Source organism: Poecilia reticulata, chromosome 19 (assembly GCF_904066995.2).
Source record: "Poecilia reticulata chromosome 19, P_reticulata-male-v2, whole genome shotgun sequence".
NCBI lineage: Eukaryota > Metazoa > Chordata > Actinopteri > Cyprinodontiformes > Poeciliidae > Poecilia > Poecilia reticulata.
The window spans coordinates 25,338,632-25,361,074 of NC_088848.1; the positions used below are offsets into that span (position 1 = coordinate 25,338,632).

At 42.9% G+C, this 22,443-nt stretch overlaps 1 protein-coding gene across 2 annotated transcripts in view; it reads right to left on the bottom strand.

The window, feature by feature from the left end:
- Positions 1-348: 348 nt before the first annotated feature.
- bbs1 (Bardet-Biedl syndrome 1) overlaps positions 349-22,443 on the bottom strand; it is a 35,585-nt gene continuing 13,490 nt past the window's right edge. The window contains exons 2-7 of one of the 2 annotated variants that reach the window (XM_008438119.3): positions 20,653-21,079; positions 19,096-19,278; positions 18,515-18,646; positions 15,124-15,230; positions 14,910-15,030; positions 349-14,747 (exon numbers count right to left, since the gene is read on the bottom strand). In XM_008438119.3, coding sequence (XP_008436341.1) covers positions 13,917-14,747; positions 14,910-15,030; positions 15,124-15,230; positions 18,515-18,646; positions 19,096-19,278; positions 20,653-21,030 — 1,752 coding nt within the window. In that variant the 5' untranslated portion in view covers positions 21,031-21,079 and the 3' untranslated portion in view covers positions 349-13,916. Of the gene's footprint in view, positions 14,748-14,909; positions 15,031-15,123; positions 15,231-18,514; positions 18,647-19,095; positions 19,279-19,860; positions 20,062-20,652; positions 21,080-22,443 lie in introns of those variants that run through there. The other variant, XM_017310841.2, reaches the window with a different exon arrangement.

The following is a 22,443-nucleotide window of genomic DNA, read 5'->3' on the forward strand; positions in this document are numbered from 1 at the left end:
TAACCGTGTAGGTCCAGATCTCAGTTTTGATATGACATCTTCCCATCTTTATCTATTTCTCTTAGATTTCTAACTGTCCTTTGTATTTTAGAGCATCTCTCTTTCAATTCTTTCAATCTTCTGTTTCATCTGTTTATTTTTTACTATTTTGTTTCTGCTATTTATCTCAATTACACTTAATAGATTTGTTTTATGTCTTCAGTATTTCTCATTGCTGCTCCTTTTTACAAAGCTGTCTGACAAGTAACTTCCAGCCACAAAAATGCAGTCTTGTGGAGTGAAAAGAGGCTGAGGGTTATGCAGGAGCTGTGGGAGGAGAACAACTGAAAACCAGCTACAGAAAAGATGTTACTGTGCACAAGTTGTACTTTTATTTTTATTCTGACACAGCTACAATTTAGTACAGTATATCTAAAGAGAAAACATGCAATCATTTTATATACTGACACTTTTTACTTTGGGTTTGATCTGTGTTTGAATAAGTAAATGGATGAAGAACTCCACTGTCCTGTACAATCTGATAGTGCTGTTAGTTCATCTGTTAGTGTTGAAGCCACTCGGGCCTGATTCCTCCAGGCAGATATTGTTCCAACAGTTTTGAAGGACACTTCATCAGGTTGGGACCTGGAGTTTTCTCTTAGCATTATAATATTTCAATATCAATGCTACTGTAGGGGCTGCACAGTGGCGCAGTTGGTAGAGCTGTCGCCTTGCAGTAAGAAGGTTCTGGGTTCAATTCCCGGCCCCAGTCTTTCTGCATGTAGCTTGCATGTTCTCCCTGGGCATGCGTGGGCTTTATCCGGGTACTCCAGTTTCCTCTCACAGTCCAAAAAGCATGACTGCCAGGTTAATTGGCCTCTCCAAATTGCCCCGATGGATGGATGCTACTGTAGCAGTGTGATGTTGTTACACTAGATTGTCAAGTGATAAGCTATTCCGGTGGGAACTCGGATGAGCACTGGCAGCTTTTATATTGAAAAGACTGCAGCTCCATTCCAAAAAAGCAGGTTCCTCCCCGTTTCAAAATTATTTTTATTTAAATGTGAATAAAAAAAGTGAATTGTTTTCTCTACTGTTGAACATATTGAGTTCATATATTGTTGTTTTGGGTGTTAATTCGGGGTTTAAGAAGAAAAATTAAAGGATCATACCATTATAGTTCATGAAAGGTTTTCCCACGCTCTCCGTCGCGCTCTTTCTGTTTGGATTCCGTGGGAGAAGGTATGAAGTTTTGTTTTCCGTGTTTAATTAGTGTATTTTAAGTATAAGTAATATGTTCTTGTAAAATAATGTGCTTTGGGGTACAGTACTGTTCATGGTTAAACAGGCGCTGTGGAGCACTGTGATCAGAGAAAGCCTGTTTTTACCGCTATTTTCTGCTGTTTGGATGCAGGAGCATTAAAAGTGCCTACAGCTCAGCTGTTGTCTGGCTGTTATTTCCACAAGACACAACGCAGATTCAACTACGCTACAAAACTGGTGCCGTGACCCGTCGTCTGGTCAGCTGAAGCGGACCACCGGTGTTGCAGGACAACGCTTTCTGGTTCCATCTGTTACTTGGGGAAGACGGCGGAGTTCCTCGGACACTGTTGGTTGGAATTTTCTCGTTTTTATTTTCTTTAGTCCTGGACATGTTCATGTCTTTTTCCCATAAAGGGCAACAGTGAGGTCTTTCTATGGAGTGTCAGAATGTGAATAAAATGTAAATTCCTAGACATGGAGAATTATCCATGGGTAGAGGGAGAGGGGTTTTGCAGTTAGCAGTTGCTATGCAGTCTACTCCAGGAAGTCCAGGGATTTTTGGTTCAAAATTTTCTGGGTCTGGGAGGGCAAAGGGGGTTGATGAACTGCCTAGTCAACCTTTACGTTTCACTCTAGGCTTGAGCCCAGTGACTATCTCACCCTCTCCTGTGTTTTCACCTGATGGAGAAACTGCCTCCACCCAATTAATTGATCTAATCAGGTCCATTGGGTCAGAAATAGGTGAGTCCATCAAGATGTCGTTGATGCAGAATGCTATTTCGGAGTCTCAACCCGACCCATCCCCGGATCACAACAAGAAAACTTCACAGTCATTTCAAGGTTATACTACTGTTATTGATGCATCAAAACTTAATCTTGTGTTATGCTCTGATGTTGATGTTCCACCATACTTCAGGGGTGACAAATCTGATAAATGTTCTGTTTTTGAGTGGGAAGATCTCATGCAGGCCTACCTTTGACAGAAACCCTCCACTAATGCTGAACAGGTAGAAGTGGTTATGAACAGACTGATGGGGAGGGCAAGAGATGTCACTAAAGTTTGGATGCGTAGTAATGCAAAGACTACAGATGTTTCTGTTATCTTTAGTATTCTCAGACAACATTTTGCGGACACCATTCATTCAGATCTGGTGCTAGCTGACTTTTACGCTAGCACACCATACACAAATGAGGGACCTCTTGATTACTGGATACGGCTTAACAGAGCTGCAGAGGTTGCTGAACGGTGCTTGGCTAGTAAGGGGGAATCAATGACTGACCTGAATTCACATCTGGTGCTCATGTTTATTCACCATTGTCCTGACAGAGAGTTGGCACTGGTTTTTAAAACCAAGCCTTCTCGCGACTGGACAGCTAGTAAAATGCAAGACCATTTGGATGAGTATTTAAGAGACCATGCGGTTGTTCGGAGCCGCGGAAAACAGAAAGTGGCGGCTACCGAGCTTTCACGCGAGGGGGTGGCTGTCAATGAACAAACTGTGTTGCCCACTTCTAGATGTGTTCCAGAGCCAGAGTGCTCCAAAACAGTCATTGAAAACAACACAATGAACAGGGTTTTGAATCTGCTGGAGACAGCTCTGATCAGTAACACTCAGGCTATAAGCCACAGGTCCAATAAGCAGATCTCTAGACGCTCATGGGAATGTCAGGTTTGTGGCAATCTGCAACATGACACTAGGTCACACTGTAGGATGCACAGATTATGCTTCCGATGCTTCTCTCTGGAGCACATCAGTGTTCACTGTACTCAAACTCAGAAACCTCAAACGCATCCGATTGGTCAGGGACGGGCTGATTCGCCTCAGGAAAACTAGATGGCCCTCATTTAGCGGGGGATGGTGCGGACCTCTGTAGTGTTTCCCCCAATTTTGACGATGACATTCAGACTGTGTATACGATGGCTTGCAACACAGTATCTACTGATAAAACTGTCATTTTCCAGAATGTGGCAGAATTGCCTATCAGTGACGGCCTGTTTTTCACTACAGTGCTAGTTGGGAACAAGATTGAGCTGCGGGGGATGTTAGATAGTGGGTCTATGGCTACATCTGTACGTGCAGACATGATCCCTCGGCTATGTGAGGCAGGAGTGATGATGGGAGATGTAATCCCTCCCACTAATATTGTTCTTGTTGGGTGTGGTGGGAAACAGACTGTTCCGGTGGGTATCTGTGAACTAAAACTTAAGCTGTTTGGGTGTGACTATGTTGTCCCAGTTTTGGTGGTTGAAGGTCAGGCTGATGAGCTCATTGTTGGCACCAATGTGATGAAACCGCTCATCAAACAGTTTAAGTCTGATGAGGCCTATTGGCGGATATTGAGTAGACCTGACTCTACCTGTCTGGATGCAAATAGTCAGTTTGTCAGATTTTTGGCCAATCTTGAAAGGTGGAGGGGGGAGGAAATCCCAGAGAAAGTTGGCACTGTCAAACTGAAAAAGGCAGTGACTCTTGAGCCTATGAGTGAGCATGTTGTGTGCGGCCACCTTCCACCTAAGACTGAACTCTCTCTGGGGAGTACTGTTGTTGTTGAAACGAGCACTTCACGCTGCGTGCACCATAGTGTGATGGTTGGCAGAATATTTACTCCACTTTGGGAAGGAGGGTGGCTTTCCTGTGAAGATCATCAACCCTACTTTGTCCCCGATTGTGTTGAGAAGGAACGCTAAGGTGTCTGATGTTTATCCATGCATTGCCTTGGAGGATTTTGATGGTGGCATGGAGATGAGGGTACATCAGAACGTGGGTAGGGTGAGCAGCTTTCACGGCAGCCTTCCAGCTGAGTCATGTTGCAGTGTTAAGACAACATGTGGACCTGGCAAATTAGCAGATTTGGGGCTGCAAGATCTGTCTGTTGGTGACTGTGAAGTTTCCAAACTTTGGAGAGAGAAGCTGACTTGGTTGTAAAGTATGAAGATGTGTTCTCAAGACATCACTTGGACTGCGGCAAGGCTGCCGAATTCTGCCATCGCATCAGACTTACCGATGAACGCCCTTTCCATCTGCCTTATCTTAGGCTTTCTCCTGCTCACTGCCAAAAGTTGAGAAAAACTTTGGATGACATGGAAAAGCGTGAAATTATCAGAAAGTTGAGCAGTGAGTATGCTTCTCCACTTGTTCTTTGCTGGAAGAAAAATGGTGACTTGAGGTTGTGTATGGACTTCAGGTGGTTGAACGCCCGTACAGTCAAAGATGCGCACCTTTACCACATCAAGCTGACATCCTTGCAGCTTTGGAAGGCAACGCGTTCTTTAGTTCAATGGACTTGACTTCGGGATATTACAATGTCCCACTTCATGAAGATGATAAGAAATACACTGCTTTCTCCTCTCCTCTCGGATTACATGAGTATAACCGCATGCCACAGGGTCTGTGTAACAGCCCTGCTACTTTCATGCGAATGATGCTCAGGATCTTTGGTGACCAGAACTTTTTAAGCCTTCTTTGTTACTTGGACGATCTGTTGGTTTTCGGGAAGCCTGAGGAGGAAAGCTTGCAGAGGCTTGAGATGGTGTTCCGGCGGTTAAAAGAACATAACTTAAAGCTGTCTCCATCCAAGTGTCAGTTTTTGAGAAAGTCGGTCAAGTTCTTGGGTCACATTGTTACGAGACGGCATTGCAACAGACCCTGACAAAGTGCAGGCAATCGAAGGTGTGTCAGAAGCAGATCTTATGGAACCTGATGGCACCACGCCATCTCTTAAGAAGATTCACTCTTTTCTTGGCATGGTGGTGTATTATCAGCATTACATTGAGAACTGCTCTGTGATTGCCAAGCCATTATTCCACCTGACTACAGGGACGGCCAAGCCACGGAGGGGAAAGGGCTGAAAGAAACCAGCTTTACACATAAGCTTGTTGCGGCTGACTGGACCCCAGAGTGTAGGGAAGCATTCAGGACTTTGAAAGCTTTGTTGACGGAGCAGGTTCTTCTTGCCCACCCCGACTTTACAAAGCCTTTCCTGCTCTCTGTTGATGCGTCCTCTTCCGGATTAGGAGCTGTGCTGTCACAGGTACAAGATGGCCACAACATTGCGAGGCCCATTGCCTTCGCTAGTAAGTCCTTGAATCATGCGCAGTCTAAATACCCGGCTCATAGGCTCGAGTTTCTCGCCATGAAATGGGCTATTCATGATAAGTTTAGTCATTGGCTGCGTGGACATAAATTTACTGTTTGGACTGACAACAATCCTCTGAAGTACATTCTTACCAAGCCGAAACTGGATGCTTGCGAACAGAGGTGGGTGGCCAAGCTGGCCCCCTTTGATTTTGACATTCAGTATATTCCAGGGCCGCGAAATATTGTGGCAGATGCATTGAGCAGGGAACCATTTGCTCAGCACAAGATGATGCACCGTTTGACGAGGACTCCATATGACACTTTGCTGGAAGAGGCCAGACGTTTGTTGGTGGACGATGTTCAGAACATGCTTCGCCTTTCTCAGGAAGAGTCTGTGGATGGGAAGCTTAAACTTACCTCTCCGATCCAGGGCTCTGTCACAGGCACTGTGGACATTAAGGACAATGGTGGGAGAGTTTCTCATGATGAGGTGTCAGCCTTATTTAAGTCTCACCGTTGTTGAAGTGAAGGTGCAGAAATGAGAGCAACATGCTACACACAACAGCTGGAGAAACTGTTGCCAGTGGGGCAGAGCCCACTGCCTATCCTCACTCATGAGGAGCTGTATGATCAGCAGTGTCAGGATCCTGTGGTCAGCCGGGTTTCTTTTTATGTGAACAGGGGAAGGCGACCATCCCGACGTGAGCGCATTCACGAATCGCGGGAGACAAACCGTACATTGCGACAGTGGGGTAAACTCACGACTCGGCTGGGAGTGTTGTACCGTGTTTCTAAACGTGGTGAGCAAGAAAAAAGTGTTCCAATATGTGGTTCCAGTTGCTTTGAGAGGTCAGGTGTTGAAAGGGGTGCACGATGATGCAGGCCATCAAGGTCAGCAGCGCACACTGTGGCTTGCTAGACAGCGCTTTTACTGGGAGTCGATGGAACACGATGTCAAAGAATATGCGAGTCATTGCAAGAGATGCGTCTAGAGCAAAGCACCTGAACCTGTTTCTGTTGTCACATCAGCACCACTAGAATTAGTTTGTATTGACTTCTGGTCTGCAGAGGATGTCAATAACAAGTCCATCGACGTTCTAGTGGTGACAGACCATGTGCTTACCCATGCCCAAATCAGTCTGCCAAATCAGTGACTCGCGTGTTATGGAATAATTTTGTTCCATATACGGGTTTCCGGCTTGTATTCACTCTGACAGAGGGGCTAATTTCGAGAGTTCCCTCATTGCCGAGCTACTCCAGATGGCCGGTGTTCGTAAGAGCCATACAACGCCATATCATCCTGTGGGAAATGGCCAGGCTGAACGTCTGAACCGCACTCTGGGTAGCATGATCTGTGCATTGCCTCCTCGGGCAAAGGAAAAATGGCCTCAGATGCTAAACACACTGACTTTTGCCTATAATTGCACGGTACACGAAACAAGTTTTCCGCCTTTCTTTTTAATGTTCGGGCAAACTCCTAGGTTATCTCACTGGACGAAAAATGGGATTTTTGACAGCTATTGACACCTTGTTCTGCCGTGTGCATGGAGATTGAGGGCTTTCGGCAAGAGGTTTTTGTCAGAGTCGAACACTGCCAAAAATGGTCAAAAACGCTGTGTGTCCGTGTTCCCCTATTACCCTCCTCCCCTTGTGCCTAGCAGAGGTTTTTGTATTTAAATGAAGTTGCTGAGTGCCATGCAAATGCAAATTGTAACCCGGGGTGAAAAAACTGCCCTTAGTCCCGCCTTGCTGCCCCATTGGTTAGAGTGACAGTCAGTCACACAGTGCATGCAGCCAATTGACACACCTGATGAAATTATTTAGGCTTGCTCCAGCTTTCCCCAGTCAGGTGTGAGGGGGAGAGCTGGAGACAAAGGAGCTACAGGTTGGTGTTCAAACAATCAGTTATCTCTTTGTTTGTTATGCACTTTTTTTAACCTTACAACATAAAAATCATGTAGATCTGAAAAGATCCAGTGAGTTTGGAGCCCTGAAGCTGCCATGCTCTCAACTGTTAATGGAATTGGTGAGTAGTGGACACAATGTTGTTTTGTTGTTTTAGCATGTTGGTGGTAGCCAATGCTAATTGTTGTATGATCTAACGTCTTAAATTCAACATATTTAAGAAAATGAGATAAATATTACTTTATTTGGTCTGACAGATTAGATCTATTGCATTTATCTATGAGTATAACTGAAAAGAAAGTCTAGTTAACTAGCAGGCTGGAAATTTACTGGTCCTGTTTATTTTAATACAGGCCAGGTGATCCCCTTTTTTAGGGTAAAAGATGGCGAGCTTCTGAAAACTGGCTGGAGCCAGGAGAGCCCTAAGAATCACTTCATCCTGGTCTGAATCAGTTCCCCCTCCATCTCACCACTCAGGCACACACTCCATTATTCATCTCTTTATCTGAAAGAACTTGCGCTGGGACATTGTCAACTTAAATATCTGGATAATCCAACCATGGACTTCTGAATGTGCGTCGGTCAGACTTTGGACTGACCAGCGGGGAAGTTGAGACCAGTTGTGCACAAATCAATGAAGGATTGCCGCAGTACTGTGTATATATTTTTTTGTATTTATTTTGGGTTCTAAGTATGTCTTGTATTGTTCACTTTAATTTTTTTCTTCAAAATACATAGTATTGAAAGCAGTTCTTTTGTATCGTTTTATTGATTACTGACAACGGCTCCAGTAGACGAATTCTAGTCTTCTGATTTCTTCCATCCAGTCCTTTTACACTTTAAATAGTGCTACAAAATGAACTGTTGAGCACCGCCTTTTGACTCTTATTAATTTTGTAGCTAACACTTTTTACCTTCTGTTCACCATAAAGAAGTATGTTTGGAGAAAGAATATTAAAACAATCTATCTTATCCATTAAAATATATTACATGTGTGTTAGGAGCACTAAAAAACTTAGTTTTCGTTGAATTGATGATATAAAAGAAGAATATGCACGATTACATACAATAGACTTTTGTGAAACGTGATTTTACTTTGACATTCCTCCTATCTGAAGATTTATCTTGTGATGGGAGGAATTGCACAACTTAATAAAAAAACATAATAATAAATATGTTCCAGAGTGGTTCATTGTACATAAAGTATTTTTGTGAATAATATTCAAACTAATGTTAATGTTCACTGATTGCTTTAAAGACCCAGAGTCATGCTATATTGGAGTGGTAGTGGTCATTCCACATCACAATACAGGACTTAAGAAACTACAGATTTTTCAGTATTCAGTTGCTTAACTCTTAAGTTTAAATTAAAGAACAAAATGGTTGAAAGTATGTGATACCTTTTGATAGAGTATAAACATTTGTATTCTTTTTTTAAAGTTTTGTTAGTTAAGCACTAAATATAACTCACGGATTATGAATCATATTCTGTATAAACTAAAAAGGAGACAGCTCAAAGTAGAATTGAGTAAATAAACATATATACATCTAAAAACATTTTAGCAACTAATAATAAAAATAAAATATACTGTCACGTAACTTTAGAAAAAATAACTTTTAGAATGTATTTTTTCTGTCAACTTTCATTTAACACTCCAGTCCAGTTGATGGCAGTAATGTGCTTTCAGAGTCGGTCAAGCATCCGCCATTAAACTCCAGAGGAAGATTTGCACTGGTGGTAACGAGTGCTAACTGCCTACACCAGAGGTGCCCAAACGTTTTGAGAGCAAGATCTACTTTTTCTCTCACCAGCCGCCTGAGATCTACCTCATGACACAAAGACATAAAAATTGCAAATTAAACTCTATTGACTTATTTTATATGCAAATATACATCAGTTATAGCAGAAATAATAAAGTGACAGAAAACCTAATCCAGTTTCTTCCTCAGTGAGATTCTGACACTGGGAGCAGCTTACTGGTTTCTCAGTCAGAAGCTGGTTGCAAACCTGACGCCAGCAGGTGTCAGTCAGTCATGGTGGATCTGAAATTTGGCTTGATGAGCTCAATATGAGAAACTACAGACTGATGGGAAGAAACACAGAGCCCAGTAAAGGTAAAGGCAAATCTTCTGAAGTCGGGATATAATTCATTTAATTTCACATAATTATCGCGGTAGAATTTGTTAAAACTTAATTAAATATGTTTCTCCTATTTGATGTTTGTTGTGACGTATGCTCACAAACGAACGAGGTAATTAGTCCAATTTAGTCGTTTATTGAATGTTCAGAAACTACAGCAGGTGTGATGAGCCACAGCAAAGGTAAAAAAAAGGTAAAACAACCCGAACAGACTATCAACTGAAAACATGTCCTACCTTTTTACTCTCGGTCTCTTTGTCGTTTAAGCACACCCGTTGCCGTGGCAACCGCCTGCACCCCGCAAGCCGAGCAAAGATTAGGCTACATTAAAACACAACATTCAGTCCGTTACGATATCAGGTTTCCAGGCTTGATATTTATTTCTCGATTATTAATAAGCCTCTCATGAACACAGCAGTGGTTGAGTAGCTAATTTAAACTTCTACTCTGTTTGTCAGTCGGTCTTTGAGTCGCCTTTTTTCTTTTTTTTTGTTAATGGAACCGAAACGTACAGAATTGCGCAACACCTTCTTGAAACAATAATTACTGAGATTATTAATTTTAACATGTTTTGTTGACTTTTAATAATTATTCTTTTTTTAATTAAGCTACAAACGTTTAGGATCTTAGTGAATATTTTTGATAAGCCTATCAGAAGAGGAAGTGCTGGTCTCAGCGTCCTGGCGGCGTTCAGTTTGTCACCTGCCGAGATCGACTCAAAACCTTTCCGCGATCGACCGGTCGATCGCGATCGACGTATTGAGCACCCCTGGCCTACACCCAACATGAATGAAAATACCCGTGCGTTGTGTGAAATGGTGGAAAAAGTCCTATTACACGGAGTTACCTTTTCAGTTTGTTTCTTACAGAAAGCGGTCTGTCGTTTTCTTAATGCCGAAACAAGTGTAAGGTGAGATTTTGTATTGTAATCTCTATTACATGTGATGTTCTGAACTCTTAAAAATACTCACATCTTCTTTGATTTTTTCAGACCTGAAAAATGGCCAAGCCTACCAGCCAGACCTCAGACCACGGTGCCGAGGAGCTCTTACGGAGTCCACCAGGACGAACAGAAATTCAGTAAGTTATGATTTCACATTTAGTGAATAGTGAACACTCGCATATTTGTAAGGAAAACTGATCTTCCGGTTATTTTATTTATTTTGTTGTAACGCAGTACAGCAAGGCAGAGTGTGGAACGCAGTAAAGATCTACAAAATGGCGGACGGAGGACAGATCTGAGGACGAAGTCATGAAGCTGGTATGTATAATGACTGCGTTGATTCCCGACTGTATAATGGCTGGTTGAGAATAATTTTAACTTATTTACTTATGTATTTTTGAGAAAGCAATATATTTGCTACAATATTTTTTTAATTTTACATTTATTTCCACCAACTCCACAGAATGGGAGTCACATTTGTGTCAATCAGACTCTTCAGGAACATTCTGATGTCCGTGATGAGGACAGAGATGCCACTGTGTGTGAGTATCTATTATTTTAGTATGTTGATGATATTTTATGCTTCAATATTGTTTATGTACATAATGTAATTATGCTATGTATTGACAATGCACAAAAATGTTTTCCAGCTGCATCCAGGACCTACTGCCGGTCATCCGGATGTAGCTAAAGAAAGAAGCAGGTAAGATTTATTACTAATATAGAGATGTTACAATTCCTTGAATGATTAAACTACTGTGATTTATTAAAATCCATCAAAGCAAATTATCTGCCTCAGAGTTTGTTGAACTATGTTTTACTATTTATTACCAACTGCTTTTCTTTTTTCTTCCAATTGTTTCCAAGTTTTTTCTATTTTTCAATACATTTTGTAAGAATGTATTGTGTTTTTTTGTTTGTTTGTTTTAATGTCTTATGTGTGCATACTAAGCTGGAAGTTGCCAAACAATTTCACTGTAGTTTCATAATGACTAAAAGATGCCTGTATCTCATGATTGTCTGTTCTGTATTAACGGCTGATGGAGGAAGGCAGAGAGTACTGGCAGCAGAGGAGGTGGCATTCTGGGAGGATGGCAGCTATGAGGCGGTGTCAGGATGGACCCCAAGTTCCTCCAACCAGGCGCTCAGTGACATCAGGACTACAAGACAGGAAGAGACGTCAGGTCTATACAACAAGAAGAGACGTCAGGTCCACGCTACAGGAGAGATGTTGGGCCTGTCCTGAACGCAGCATAATGTTCATGTTTGGACAAAAAAACACTGCCAGATGGTCCAGAAATGGACAAGCATTTATGTCTTATTTTGTGTGCAAACAGTAAAAAAAATAAAATGAAAGAAATAAAACAAACTTCTCTGTCTCTTTTATGTTCCTCATATATGAACATGTTGCATATAAGCAATATCAAATGAATATATTTTAATACAGCATTTATTTTTTATATAGATTTTTTAAAATACAGTATTAAAAATTTTAATGATTGGGGCAGGGTTTATTTATAAAGACATAAGTGCTATCCAATGGTCACACATCAACCAACCAATCATGTCAATGATGAACTCTGATGTCATTGTTTTTCATCCAATGACTGAGAATCCACGTGGGGCTGCTGCAGCGCCTTTGCATATGCTAGGCTATTCGTATGCTAAGTAGAGTCGTTAACACCTCTCGCCCACCTGCTCCCCTGCACCACCACTCCCCCCCCCTCCAAGGATTCCGCAATCGACAGATTTCGACTCCCGTGAGTGAAAATGTAAACTGTCGATTGCTGTCGATATCTGTCGCTGACTAGCTGCGTTTGCGTCAGAATACAGGGTCAAAAATCACACTTTTCATCCTGTGCCTGTTGATGTGATGTTTGGAAGTGTTGTACCTTCAGGGATTCCTTCGGTTGTTCCAGGGGAACGGATACGGACGAGACTGGGTAGACTTATCAAACCTGTTAACAAGTTGATTCAGACAATGTCCACACAAAGTTAAGATTTTCTCATAGGGCCATTTATTTTGTGTTATTTTATTGTTTTCTTCTTTCTTTTTATTGGGACTTCTTATAATGGGGTCTGGTCATGATTTTATTTAGGTTGTCCATTGCACTGGACGCATTGGGGTGATTTTGGGTGTACTCTATAATAGATATGCAAGTGGCATGTCTTCTATGGTGAGGTGGGGAGTTAGCTACCCCTCATCTTCCCTAATTCTTCATCGAATAGCTCTTTGCTGGTTGACCATTTTGGTCTTGTATGGAGGGTATATCTGGGTCACATGAATTGTCGTGGTCAGATTTGTAAAAAAATAGTATGTTTATCTTTGTTTTATTTTGTTTGCTTGGTTTTTGTTTTTCTTTATTATTTGGGTAATATGCCTGCAATATAGTGTAAAACAGTGGGGGTGAAGGTAGCAGTGTGATGTTGTTACACTAGATTGTCAAGTGATAAGTTATTCCGGTAGGAACTCGTATGAGCACTGGCAGCTTTTATATTGAAAAGACGGCAGATCCATCCCAAAACAGCGGGTAACTCCCCATTTCAAAATTATTATTTTTATTTAAATGTGGTGTATTGTGAATGAAAATGTGAATTGTTTTCTCTACTGTTGAACATATTGAGTTCATATATTGTTGTTTTGGGTGTTAATTCGGGGTTTAAGAAGAAAAATTAACGGGTCATACCATTATAGTTCATGAAAGGTTTTCCCACACTCTCCGTCGCGCTCTTTCTGTTCGGATTCAGTGGGAGAAGGTATGAAGTTTTGTTTTCTGTGTAAGTGTATTTTAAGTATAAGTGATATGTTCTTGTAAAATAATGTGCTTTGGGGCACTCGAACTTTGTTGAACAGTGCTAGAACTGTGTTAGCAGATATTTAGCTGCTTTTATGCTACATGAAACATTGCTAATGAAAATGCTACATCCACTTGCTGAAAATAGTACTGTTCATAGTTAAACAGGCGCTGTGGAGCACTGTGATCAGAGAAAGCCTGTTTTGACCGCTATTTTCTGCTGTTTGGATGCAGGTATGTGATGTTTCATTGCTTTTGGTAGGAATATTTTGTCTAATTGGTTTTTTTTTTGTTGTTATTCATGTACTGTTCAAGATTATTATGCTCATGTTTGGGCTTAGTTATTAATTATTGTTGCAATTTTTATTTTGTAAGGTGAATGTGTTATTTTACACAAGTTGCACATGTGCGGCTCTTTCTGTTCGGATTTCGTGGGAGAAAGCGCTGTGGAGCACTGTAATCAGAGAAAGCCTGTTTTGACCGCTATTTTCTGCTGTTTGGATGCAAGAGCATTAAAAGTGCCTTCAGCTCTGCTGTTGTCTGGCTGTTATTTCCACAAGACACAACGCAGATTCAACTACGATACACTACTACCAGTTTGGAGACATTTGATTCATATTGTTTGGTTTACAGCTCATAGATCATTGCTAACTGCTGGAAACCAGCGGTCTTAACCAGCGGAGGCATTCACCAACTCTGGGCTGAACAGACTTCTGCTCAAAGCTATCACTGTTAACCAGTTCTTGAACTGAAGGGTTCCTTTCCACATTCTCCATTGCAGCTTCTGTATCAGTCAACAGGAAGACTGGGTTTTAGCTGAGCACCAGACCCTCGCTGACCGGCATGTTGATGTGAGCCGTCAGCAGTGGGGAGCTCTTCTCTTCATGCAACACAAACACCTTGATGAGGTCAGAGATGCCCTTGTCGCTGGTACACTCCACAAAGGTCTCAAAAGGGTAAATAAGTCCTGGCACCAGCAGTGGGATCTTCATGTATGGGTTCCTGATCCTGTACAGGTTGTCGTCGTAAAGGAAGTTGATGGCCAGGTTCATGATGGGCCGACAGGACGCTGTATTCTGGACATTCAGGGTCAGTTTAAAGGATGGGCCCAGGCCCTGGACCACGGCGTTCATCTTCAGGGGCTCTGAGAGGCTGGAGGACATAGGGGTCAGGCTGGACTCCAGAGCTTTGACATAAGCTCGAGCAGCAGCCAGCCTCATGCGGCTCAGGTCCATGTGGAAGGCTCGGTGCATTGCCAGGCCATTCTCCCGCTCCCGCAGTGTCTGGTCCACATACAGCTTGGTTTTCTTAGGGACATTGAGGCGAACACTCTGAGCCAATGGCGGGCCAGGAGTGCTGTCCATGTCATCGAACATTGCCGTCCTCTTCAGAATCTTCACCATGAGGCCGCCTCCCTTTGTGGTCATTACAAGGGTCCCATCCTCACGGCCGTACCGACCAAAGCAGATGCTGGTGATTGTGTCGGGGGTCTTGATGGTACTAAGCAGGTTCTTATCCCTGTACAGCTGAACCTGACAGTTTGCCAGGCCCACCAGGACAGCCTGAAGGCCCCTGGTGGGGAGGTCCATGGCAGCCATTGTAGTGACAGGAGCCGGCAAGATAATCTTCCACAACTTCTTACCCTGAAAAAACAACCGCAGACATACAGACTGTTACTGTGATAGAATTCCTGCACTAACAGAAAAAAAAGAATCCAGGAGGATCACTCAAATTAGTATCTTAGCTGCTGACTGATTTAATCATTTACGATATTTCCTTTGATCAGATAACAGTTGGTTATCTACCTTCTGTGTGAAGCCCTGTAGACTCTCATCAGTGCATCCTACAACCATATTTTTCCCAACTCTCGCCAGCCCAACAGGATGAGATGACAACTCGATGCAGTACTTTGGTTTCTCTGATTCCCTGACCAGCAGCAGGAAAAACGGCTGTATGAGTTTAAGTTCCAGTGTGTTAGACGAGTTCAAGAACAAGTGAGTTTGGTTAGTTTTTTCTTACCTGCGTAAGATGTAGATGCTGCCATTGCGACATGCCACTGTGATGCGGAATTCCACATCAAATTGACCTGTGACATCCATCATGGTGGGAACAGCGGGAAGAGACATCTTCAATCACAGAGAGATGTTTGGAGGAAAGGTTAGGTTTCAGTGATGTCTCAAGAGGCGGTCAGTGAGAGAAGGTTTATGTGTCATCAGCGTATTGTTTTTATTTAAATGTAAAGGGGACAAGTATGGATTCCTGCAGTACTCCACAGCTCAGACTGAGCTACCTCAAAGTCAAAAAGAAATTGGAATAACAAAGTGTTAAGATCAATTCAGGTCAAGTCAGTCCAGTTGTGTGAAGTGTGTGTATGCACCAAAAATATGAGGTGCCATATTTTATGCACAAGTCAGCATGTATAAAAATGAACGTGGTGTAAATAGACGCAAACTTTTTACCTGCCAAGAAGCATCAAACACTGTTTTTTGTTCTCTCTCTCTCTCACACACACACACACACACAAAATAAACAAAATAAAAGTAAAAGGATTTGAAAACGTCACTCAAATGTAAATAGTACATTTTCTCAGTTTTTGTCAGACGTAATACATTGGTCTGTATGCCGAAGCACATGAAATGCATGTTATCTGTAGGCTAATTTCATTCTCACTGAATAAAGCAGGGTTGGATCAGCTCAAAACAGGTCAGGTTTGATTATGTTTAAGGTGATCGAGGTGTGTAGATTAGAGGTGTGCCGATCGATCGGCCACCAATCATAATCGGCCGATTTCTGTGAAAAAGTGTATGATCGGTGATCGCCGATCACGGTCTCTTGTTGCCGATCACACAAACCGATCACTTGCATCTCAGTTCGCAGCCTGCCTGTGCAGCTGGTCTCCTCTTTCCTTCACACTGCGCAAGCGCGCAGCAACAAATCCTAAGCAATGTGGAACTGTATCGCACTGAGTGAATGGGGAAGTTTGTTGCGGTGGAAAATTACCTCGGGGTGAAGCAGGTCAAAATGCATCAACACGACGAATCTAATACGGCATAAAAGCAATGCCATACTTGACGGAGTTTGGCTACATCGAGGCTTACTGCAGTAAAAAAGACATATGGAGGATCAGATAGCAGGTAAAGCAGCGCACAGCTACAAACACTCACCCGGATTAGCATGACGGTCAGAAAGCTAAACAAATAACCTGCAAAATAATTTAAGTAGCTGCGACGTAAGACACTGGCTCTGTTCTCGCTGTTGAACTGCGGTTCAACAGCGTTACAGCTGTTGAACCGCATATCAGCGGTCTGTATTTGAGCGCCGTCAAATACAGACGGAGCTCCGTCTGTATTTGACAGACGGAGCGCCGCTTCTGCTCCAGCTGGTAGTGACTCTCACACCGAACCTCTGCTTAAAGCTGCAGCATATAACTTAAAAAAAATAAATTTTACATACGTATTAAAATTTTCGCTGTCCTAACATGAGACAGATAATCTCTAAAAAAATAATCGATCTCCTCCCTGCTGTGCATAATTACTCTGCTCAGTCAGAAACAGCCAATCAGAACTAGCAGTAATCAGCTAGCCGCCATGCTATCAGGAAGGTTTCATTCAGTAACTCAGGATTGTTTATTGTAATGGATCCTGTATTTGCCTTTGAATGTTAAGTTTTATACTTGAATTTTTTTGTCAATGTTGAGAGGTTTTATTTTGACTCTTTGCATTATTTAGCCTCTTCAGAGCCTTCATTTGTTATCAATCTGTTAAAGATAGTATTACCAATAGCAGTACAATTTGCAGAATGCCTGTTTTGTTTAGTTTTCTTCTTGGAAAAAGTTATTAAAAACAAGTTTTTGTCTAAATTAAGGTGAATTCATGGTTCCTTTTTCCACATAATGTAACCGGTAGTGTTTATGATAAAAAAAAAAAAATAATTATGTGATCCGTATCGGTGATCGGCCCTCATGGGCACATCTCTAGTGTAGATAATCGCACATATATAAGTAGCTGCACAAAGGTATGCTGCGTAATTGTGGAGCGTTTTGACTCTGATGGAGCACATCACTCTCAGAGAATTCGGAGGGAGCGTTTGTTCAGAAACCATATTGATCTGCTGGGGATGTGTTGATGATGGCTTACTAGCGTTTAGATTGCCCAGACTTATCATCCTGGAGCTATGAGCAAAACTTAAAGACGGAGCCGTGCTTCACCAGTGCAGCTAGAACTGCTGACAGGTCAGTCATCCTTCAGTCGAGCCATGCCCACTTTGTGAATGTGCCTTTATGGCACAAAGAATCTCTATTCTTTAAATGTGCAATTTATGCACATGATTCCCCTATTTAGAATAAACTTCCACATTCCCCACTCTCTGACACAACATCTTTTTTTAAAATCCTGGCTGAACGTTCCACTGTTCAAACAAGCATTTTCATTTCTTTCTATTTGGAATATTTTTATTTTAATGGGGTGACCTTTTGTGCTCAGAAAACACCTTTTAAATAAATTACATAATTATTATAAATACTTATACTGGTAAAAGCAAGGATCGCTGCCATGGTTATTGCTTTAAGTGGTGGTAGCCTTCCGGATACTTATACCGGAAGTTATGGGTGGTGACAGGCCAGACTAGTAGCTGCGCTCCATTTCCCGCAAATTGGGATTATAAAGGAAAGGTGCGCAGTTATGTGCGTACGCACGGATTTATACATCAGAATATTTTTGTCCATCTTCTTCCTCTTATACGGGGGTCAGATCGCGGGGGCAGCAGTCCCCGAAGCGAGGCCCAGACTTCCATCTCCCTAGCCACTTGGGCCAGCTCCTCCAGGGGAATTCCGAGGCGTTCCCAGGCCAGCAGAGAAACATAGAATTTTTTGTGCGTCGCACTTTTCTAACTAGAATTAGCTCAACCAGAGTCGGGGCTGCACAGTGGCGCAGTTGGTAGAGCTGTTGCCTTGCAGCAAGAAGGTTCTGGGTTCGATTCCCGGCCTGGGGTCTTTCTGCATGGAGTTTGCATGTTCTCCCTGTGCGTGTGTGGGTTTTCTCCGGGTACTCCGGTTTCCTCCCACAGTCCAAAAACATGACTGTCAGGTTAATTGGCCTTTCCAAATTGCCCCTAGGTGTGAGTGTGTGTGTGCATGGTTGTGTGTCCTGTGTGTCTCTGTGTTGCCCTGCGACAGACTGGCGACCTGTCCAGGGTGTACCCCGCCTCTCGCCCGAAACGTTGGCTGGAAATGGGCACCAGCACCCCTCCCGACCCCACTGAGGGAAAAAGGGTGCAAGAAAATGGATGGATGGAAGTTTAGAGTCATCTAAATGTTTTCAGACCAGTTAAAAACTAGGTCAGACTAATTTCGAGTCATGTCAAGCCAGTTTAGAACCAGTAGACCGGTTTAAACCAGCTAACTAGAGTGTACCTTGCAGAGAATGGTGAAAGCTTCAGGGTCAAGGACGAAGACGTCGCTGTTCTCTGTACCAATCACCAAACAGCTAATCCCGTCCTCATCGGCTGTGCTCTTCTTTAGAGTTCCGATGCAGGTGATGACCGTCTGAAAGAACACAATCAATGAGCACACTGGTTTCTTAGAGGTCAAACAGTTCTGGGTTCACATTAAATGAAATCAATATGAGTTAAACTCGCATGTGGACCCTATAGGTAGTTTAAACTGTATTAGATGAATTGAACTTTTCAGGACTGTGTGGAATCCCATACCAAATTACATGTGTGAATTTCAGAAATACAGAAATGTGTGAATCTCTTTTTATTTAAACATTACAAAAAAAATCAATGGCTAAGAAACACTGAGTGGGATAATTACAGATGATACAGTAAGAATAATTTAATATAATAATCAATGAGTTACTGAGCAAGTGCCAGAAACACTGGTTCTCCTGCATCTGCTCTACTGCTGATGTAGTCCACGTCCAGTTTTGAGGAAACAGGTACCGGTCAGGGGAGCAGCAGCATTTACAAATTTGATGACAAAGGTAGCATTACCTGCCGCCTGATTGGTTGCTGTTTGTACAGCTGAACAAACTCGTCCACCTCATCAGACTCCAGAGACAAGAACTTGAGCGATCGGATGGACAGTGGGATGTCTGCCTTCTTCCTGATACTTTCCAGCATCTCCTTCAGCATCACAGGGTCGATTTGACCCTCCCTCACCTGCTGCCACACATCCTGACCAATGAGAGCACAGCAGCTGGTCACACACTCAATAAGATCAATTTATAGTGTGATAATTGTGAAAATTTTCATCAAAAGCCAGGGGTGCCGCCAGAAATATTGGGCCCCATGACAAAAAATTTTATTGAGCCCCCCCTGCACAGCTGCTGTTACAATTTCTATCAGTCTTAGATTACTGAAATGTTTCTCCCCACGTGCAACAGTTATAGGCATAGGGCATAGGCAACGTGCAAAATATACATGAAGCAATCCAGACTTCTCATAAAATACTACATATTTGCATTTTATTCAAGCTGCAGTATATAACTTTAATAAAAAATATGTTCTCTCCATATTTGTTAAAGCTGGCACCATCTCATGACAATTTGTTACGAGACAGATAATCTGTGAAATAATCAATCTCCTCCCCCTTCTCCCTGAACTGCTATTACTGTCATGATCTGTGTTTCTGTGAATTTATTGTAAGGTTTTTCTGTGTTCAGTTTCTGTCCTGTGAGTCTGTCTCTGCGTCTTCCCCGTTGATTGATCCCAGCTGTGTCTCATTCCTGATCACCCTCCCAGTGTATTTAAACCCACCTGTTGTCCTCGTCTCGTCGTGTCCTCGTCTACTGTCACATGTCGCACGTTCATGCTCTCCAGTCGTACTGATAAGTCCTGGTTTGCTTAGCTCTCTTTTCAGTCTTTTTGTCAGTTTCTACCGGTATTTAGCTGTGCGCTATACCCTCTGCCGTGCCGCCAGTATTGGACTGTTTGAGCTTTCATCATTAAATTCATAATTTTCACTACAACCTGGGTTCAGCCTGCGTCTCTCCTCACCACCTCAAACCCACTTCTTGACTGGCCAGGAGGCACGTGGTTTAGAACCGCTGCTGTCTGACTCATCTGTTAAGTGTGGTAAAAGGTAAAGGGGCATGTTAAATATATGAAAATGTTGGTAATTTATTTCCTTCATTCATTGAATGCTAGTGAAATGGAGGCAAACTGCAAATATGAATGTGTGCTTTCTGATCTGGGAGTGGTATTGTAACAGTTGATTTTTACCGCTAAAAACCATTTTAGACAACACAATATGATTTTTATAATTGACACGGCCCCAAATATTTTTAAATTTCTATGAACAACAACAACAAAAAAATTGTGGAGGGTCCCTAGTCCCTCAGGGGGCCTTGGAATTGTCCTAACCTTTTGACTCTGTCAAAGGCACTGAATTCCTATCTCGAAAGATAAACTCAGCAGAAATGGCAATTAAAATTAATTATATAGAAATTAAAAATAAACCATTGCATTCTCATACTTAATGTGCTGTGACCCAGCTTCTCTATGATCCTAACTCTCTCCTTGTGGATGTAAAACGGAGGCCACAATCACCTGCTCCAATGGGTTGATGTCCAGGCTTGGAAGTGTGAACTTGAAGTATGGCCGCAGGTTCTTGTAGACATAGATGCATGGTCCAGAGGCCACGGCCACAGCGGGGATGCGGGGCTCATGCAGGTCCATAAAAAAGGCAACCAGGCCAGCAGGTAGGTCCAGCAGGCTATTCTCACTTATGAGTGCCGTGCCACGGTAGACCTTAAGCTTCATGCCTGATGAGCCGGTGCCCAGGTCCCCGACCACGAGTCGGCTCTCCCTGTCCCCGCTAAGATCTGCCAGGTCTATGCAGGACGAGAAGGTGTAGAGACCAGCCACTGGGTCGTAGTGGGCATCCAGCCACTTCCCGCCATCCCCACTGGAATCCACAGAAGACATAACCACAGGGCAGGAGATGGGAGAATTTGCAGAGCTGAGCAGGTGAGACCTGCAGGAATACAGAAAGTAGGCTTGAGTCACATCTGGATGAGAAAGGAGCAGATCAGGATCAAAGCAGATCCAGTCAAATTCAGAGAGGACACAGGATCTCAAACATGATGGAAATGGATTTCATCCATCAGGATCAGAAAGGGTCCCATAAGGCCGTTAAGGCATGGGTCTTTAAAAGTTACGTTTTTTTTTTGTATATGTTCAGGGGGCGTGGCAGAGCAGCGAACTTGGCGTACTCGCCAAAACAAACGAAACGCTATATCTTTAACATAAAAAGCTCAGGCTCATTGCCTGACGATCCTATGTTGTCATAGTCTGACGTCATCTAAGCCCCGCTCCCTCAGAACAGGAAGTTACTTTTTTTACTTGGAAAGCTCCAACTCTGGCTCTCTTGACCTAATCAAGATGATCTTGCATCAGATTACAGATAACAAGTTGTTCTCACTTGATTTAAAGTGCCAAACGTTTTCAGTGGGCGTGGTCGTGGTGGCGCGGCGAAGTGACAGGTCACACCACTGCCATACGTTTGGGTCTAGATTCCACGTTTCAGCCCAGCCCAGTAAAGCACTGGACAGGAATCCAGTGCAATATTTGGTGGGCATGGCCTAAATCCTCCACAGCACCCCCTAGAATATTTTTAAAAAGTCAGCCGCAAGCCATGCTTTATCCCAAAATTATGAAACTTGGTACACATGTGTATCTTGTCAGGACCTACAAAAAAAGTATATGGGAGCCATGGTCCAAACCCAAGTCGGCCATTTTAGATCATGTCCGTTTTATTGACGTCATATCTGAACTTGTCCTAGAGCTTTCGAGATCCAGGCTTCAACTCACTCAGCGCAGTCTTGAGCCATTATGGGTCAAAAGTAGAGGTGTGCCAATCGATCGGCCACCGATCATAATCGGCTGATTTCTGTGAAAAAGTGTATGATCGGTGATCGCCGATCACGGTCTCTTGTTGCAGATCACACAAACCGATCACCTGCATCTCATTTTGCAACCTGCCTGTGCAGCTGGTCTCCTCTTTCCTTAACTCTGCGCAAATGCGCAGCAACAAATCCTAAGCAATGTGGAACAGTTTACGTGTTGCGGCGGAAAATTGAAGCACGTGGGGTGAAGCAGGTCAAAATGCATCAACACGACGAATCTAAAATGGCATAAAAACAATGACATACTTGACGGAGTTTGGCTACATCGAGGCTCACTGCAGTTAAAAAGACATATGGAGGATCAGATAGCAGGTAAAGCAGCGCACAGCTACAAACAAACACCCGGATTACCATGACGGTCAGAAAGCTAAACAAATAACCCGCAAAATTATTTAAGTCTTCAAGCTGCGGTTCTGCTCTCGCTGTTGAACCG